At 32.9% G+C, this 4,023-nt stretch overlaps 1 protein-coding gene across 2 annotated transcripts; it reads left to right on the top strand.

Moving 5' to 3' along the window:
- Positions 1-1,937: 1,937 nt before the first annotated feature.
- On the top strand, positions 1,938-3,627 carry LOC105780157 (BTB/POZ domain-containing protein At3g56230). Of its 2 annotated transcripts, none has more exons than XM_012604318.2 (5): positions 1,938-2,115; positions 2,197-2,251; positions 2,639-2,672; positions 2,755-2,901; positions 2,997-3,627. In XM_012604318.2, exons 1-5 carry the CDS (start codon positions 1,956-1,958, stop codon positions 3,441-3,443), a joined length of 843 nt encoding a protein of 280 aa, XP_012459772.1. In that variant the 5' UTR covers positions 1,938-1,955; the 3' UTR covers positions 3,444-3,627. The 2 variants fall into 2 exon arrangements, with proteins under 2 accessions (XP_012459772.1, XP_012459771.1); XM_012604317.2 differs by having other exon boundaries at positions 2,197-2,317.
- The last annotated feature ends 396 nt before the right edge of the window (positions 3,628-4,023 follow it).

Raw genomic sequence — 4,023 nt, 5'->3', positions numbered from 1 at the left:
CAAGTAATATTGATGAAGTCATATAGGTACCCTCCACCAATAAAATATGATTTTTTAACCCAATTATAACCTAATGATGACATGATGATTGTGGAATATTTTGGGTGGTGCTGCCACCTTGTCAAGCACCACCCGTTATCACTATTGCAAACGTTCCATCTTGATAAATAATCGGATTAGGATACCATTTGAATTAATATTTCTTTCCTGTATTAATGGGGTAAAAAACCCCAAAAAATTTTACATTAATCCACTATATTAAACCTTAAATTTATACTATATATCAAAAACAATATTTGGTTAAGCATCCACATAGCTTTTAATCTTGCTTTTTCTTTATTTATATATATATAATGTAGTTGTTTTTCGTACTAAATTTATATATATATAATATTTCAAAATTGAAAACAATAATTATTTATATAAAAAATTGTCTTTTGATAAACTCACGATTGAAGAAATACTAATTTTTTTAGTAAAAAATTTGTTGTTAAGAGAAGATTTAGATAAATAAAAGTTTACAAGTTTTCACAGAAAAAAATCAATTTAATCCATCTCAACCTTTTCCTTTTGAACTCCAACATAAAGATGTTCAGTAAATCAAGTTGAATGTCACTAAAATTTAAATTGGGTCCCGATAGACACGAATTAATTATTTTATAATGAAATATTAAAAATATTTAAATTAAAATAAAATATTAATTTAAATTTAAAATACCTTATTCAAACCCAAACCTAAATCCCTTTTTAGCTTTCAAAGTATCAATTATTCACTCTTTCTCTTTGGAAAGAAAAAGTAAGAAAAGGCAATTCCACTAACTTTCTTAGCAAGGAACGAAATGTCAGAGGCACGTGACAGCGTTGCCGCGGTTCAACCCAAATGGTCCGGTTTTAAATCTAGGTTTATGTAATTTTTTACCCTAAAAATTAAACCTAAAATCAACTTTGATATATATACATATGGTAAATTATTAAAATAGTTATTTTTGTTTGCCTCAGGTTATATTTTAGTTACTTATATTTGAAATGTTACGTTTTAGTCATTTACGTTATTATGTTGTAACATTTTAATCATTGAGCCGTTAATTTTTTGTTAACGATGGAAACAGGGACGGAGCTGAGAGGGGATGACAGGATTACAACGTTTCTTTCTATTTTTGGTTATTTGGTACATATCAAATTGATTAAATTATTGCTTCTATAAAGAGAATGAAACAATTTTAAACATCAGTATGCAAATTAGTTCTTTAACATAATTAAAATTTTGAAAGTTACATTAAAATTAGAAAAATAATATATATCACTCAAAATATATTTAATTAAAAAATTAATTGTATTTATGAAACTAAAAATTATGAAAAATATATGTATTCTAATTTAAATATGAAACTAAAGCTATTAAAAGATGGTGTTGAGTATCATTTTGGGTAAAATGTATAATTGAAATTAATCCAATCCAAATATATATATCGTGACTAAATTTCAAATTTGTGAAGAGTACATTATTGTTGAGCATCAGCATTAATGTGCTTCAGCGCATTCGAACTCACGTTCTCTTATTCTGACAATAATGATGATGTCAATTACACTCAACACCCATTAAGGTGACTCAATTGGCATCAACATTATTGTTAGTATAAGAGGATGTGGGTTTAGTGCGTTGAAGCACATTATGCTTCTTTTTATATACGGTGAGTAAATTCTAAATTTGTGAACAACATACACTTAAGACATATTTTTAGTTTCAATGTAAAATCAAACAAAAGATGTTAATATTTTAACCTAAATTTTGAAATCTGAAAAATAAAGAAAATAAAATTTTGAAATTAAAAGTATAATAAATAAATTCTAAATTTATGAAAAATACAAAGACCTATTTCATATTTTAACCTGGAGTTTCACTTATAAAGGCCCCCACCACCAGTTATTGTTTTGGAAATAAAAAAGAGAAAGAAATGTTGTCTCCATTCGGCTCATCAACTCCTGCCTTCTCCAGTTCAAGCTTCGGCTCTTCATCTTCTACTCCATCAATCAATCCATTCGTCTTTTCATCTTCTGCCTCCTCCGGTTCAAGCTTATTCGCTGGACTCCCTTCATCAACTTCAAGCTTATCTGGTTTTGCCTTACAACCTCACAACATGTCTTGCAAAAATTTTCATCAACTTCTATTTTAGCTAATGTTGTCTATGTCTGTAGGAACAACTGCTGGTTGGGGGGCTCCAAATCCTTTCCAATCATCACCCAGTAGAAGGTTTTTATACCCTTCTTCTTTCTCCCGTAGAAGGTGTTTAAACCCTTCTTCTTTCTCCCGAAGAAGGTGTTTATTTATACCCTTCTTTCTAACTTTCTGCTGCTACATTTTGTAACCCGTCGCTGCTGCTTTAATCACCCTCTTGTTGCCTTTTTTTTTTTTTGAAAGAAAGAGATAATTACATGCATATAAGGGGTTAATAAGCTTATGTTTGTTGAATTATCCACGTCTGTTGTCTGTTTTCTTTGTTGTTGAAATATTTGATAGTCCCCCTGCGTTGCTTGTTAGCTAACACAAGTGTTAACTAATTGCCTCACGGCGTCCAAAAAAGTGTGTTTAAGGGATTTCCCTCCGCGATTTACTGTTTTCTTTCTTTGCTTATCTCAGCGCAAAGTCAACTGTCACTACACCCGTGAACGAGGTAATAATGTCTTCTTCACTTTTCCAAATTTTGCGATATCCTTGTCAATCTTGTTTTACTCTGTTTCTGTCTATATTTCAAGAAACCATTGACGGATACTGAAGATGATTTGAGAAAGAGAATAAGTTTCTTAAGTGGATTTATGGTGGCTTTCAAGGACCAAATTCACACCGATATAAAGCTTAAGCCTAACAATGGCCCCTGCATTTCAGCTCACAAATCTTTACTGGTAAACACTAAACAGGCCCTAACTATTTCTTTCTCAGATTATGTTGCTTTGACCCCTCGGACTGAAACATTGATCATGGATTGACCGATGTGTAGGCAGCAAGATCAGAAATCTTTAAGAACATACTAAGCTCAGACAACTGGAAGGCTCAACCGACCGATACTGATACGATCACACTATCAGAGTTAAGCACCGAAGAGCTCGAGTCCCTCCTAGAGTTTCTTTACACTGGGGATTTGCCTACCGATAAGTTTAAGAATCATGTTTATGCGTTATGTGCTGCAGCTGATAAGTATGAGATTCCGTACTTACAAGAGTCGTGCGAGCGATACATGCTGAATTCCTTGAATGCATCAAACGCTCTCGATGTTTTAGATATATCGATTTTGTATTCGAAGAAGAAACTGAAGGAAACAACTTTGAACTTCATCGTCCGGAACATGAAGAGCATAGTTTCGTCGCAGAAGTATGAAGAATTTGCATCCAGCAACCCCCATCTTTGTGTTGAGGTTTCAAGGGCGTTTGTTGAAGCCAAATTTTGATGGAAGAGATGGGAATGGTAATAACATGCAGCCAATGGTATGGGAACAATGTCTAAACATCTATGTAACTATGACTTTTAGAACAAATGATCCTTTTTGATGAATCGCAGTATTAGTCTGTATGTCGATATTGACCAAATACTTTCATGAATTTGGTATATATACTAAAAGGGATGTTGTTGGACTTCTACTATAAACAACTGAGGTAGGGATTATACTAATAGTTACATATATGGTTGGATTTGGATGGGAGAGGAAATGATTACATCTTTTACTTGGTAATTAAAAGAAATGTCTTCTCCTTTAAATTTAAATATAAAGCAAGTGCGGGGATGATTGACAGAGAGCATGAAGAGAAGGGCAGAGCAGTTTAAGGCGGCATGCATGCATCAAAACGAGAGCACCGTAAATCCTTTGGTAGCAAAGGCGATGGCCTGTCTACAAACTTAAGTGTGATTAAGCACTAGCAGAGCAATAATTCTTCCTTCATTACTCAGTTACTCCTCCCTCTTCACTCTTCAGTTCTCAGCATTATAATTACAATTCTCGCCCTCTTTCTTTTCCTCGGCTTCCAGCGTCG

The sequence above is a fragment of the Gossypium raimondii genome, chromosome 4 (genome assembly GCF_025698545.1).
Source record: "Gossypium raimondii isolate GPD5lz chromosome 4, ASM2569854v1, whole genome shotgun sequence".
In the NCBI taxonomy this organism is placed as follows: domain Eukaryota; kingdom Viridiplantae; phylum Streptophyta; class Magnoliopsida; order Malvales; family Malvaceae; genus Gossypium; species Gossypium raimondii.
Note: the sequence above shows the minus strand (reverse complement) of the source record. Positions and strands in the feature narration are given on the sequence as shown.

Bases quoted from the DNA above. Each gene is read 5' to 3' on its own strand.
- LOC105780157 (XM_012604317.2), top strand. From the start codon at position 1,956: ATGTTGTCTCCATTCGGCTCATCAACTCCTGCCTTCTCCAGTTCAAGC. The intron at 2,116-2,196 runs GTTTTGCCTTAC...CTATGTCTGTAG, and splicing joins ATCAACTTCAAGCTTATCTG to GAACAACTGCTGGTTGGGGG. The intron at 2,902-2,996 runs GTAAACACTAAA...ACCGATGTGTAG, and splicing joins CAGCTCACAAATCTTTACTG to GCAGCAAGATCAGAAATCTT.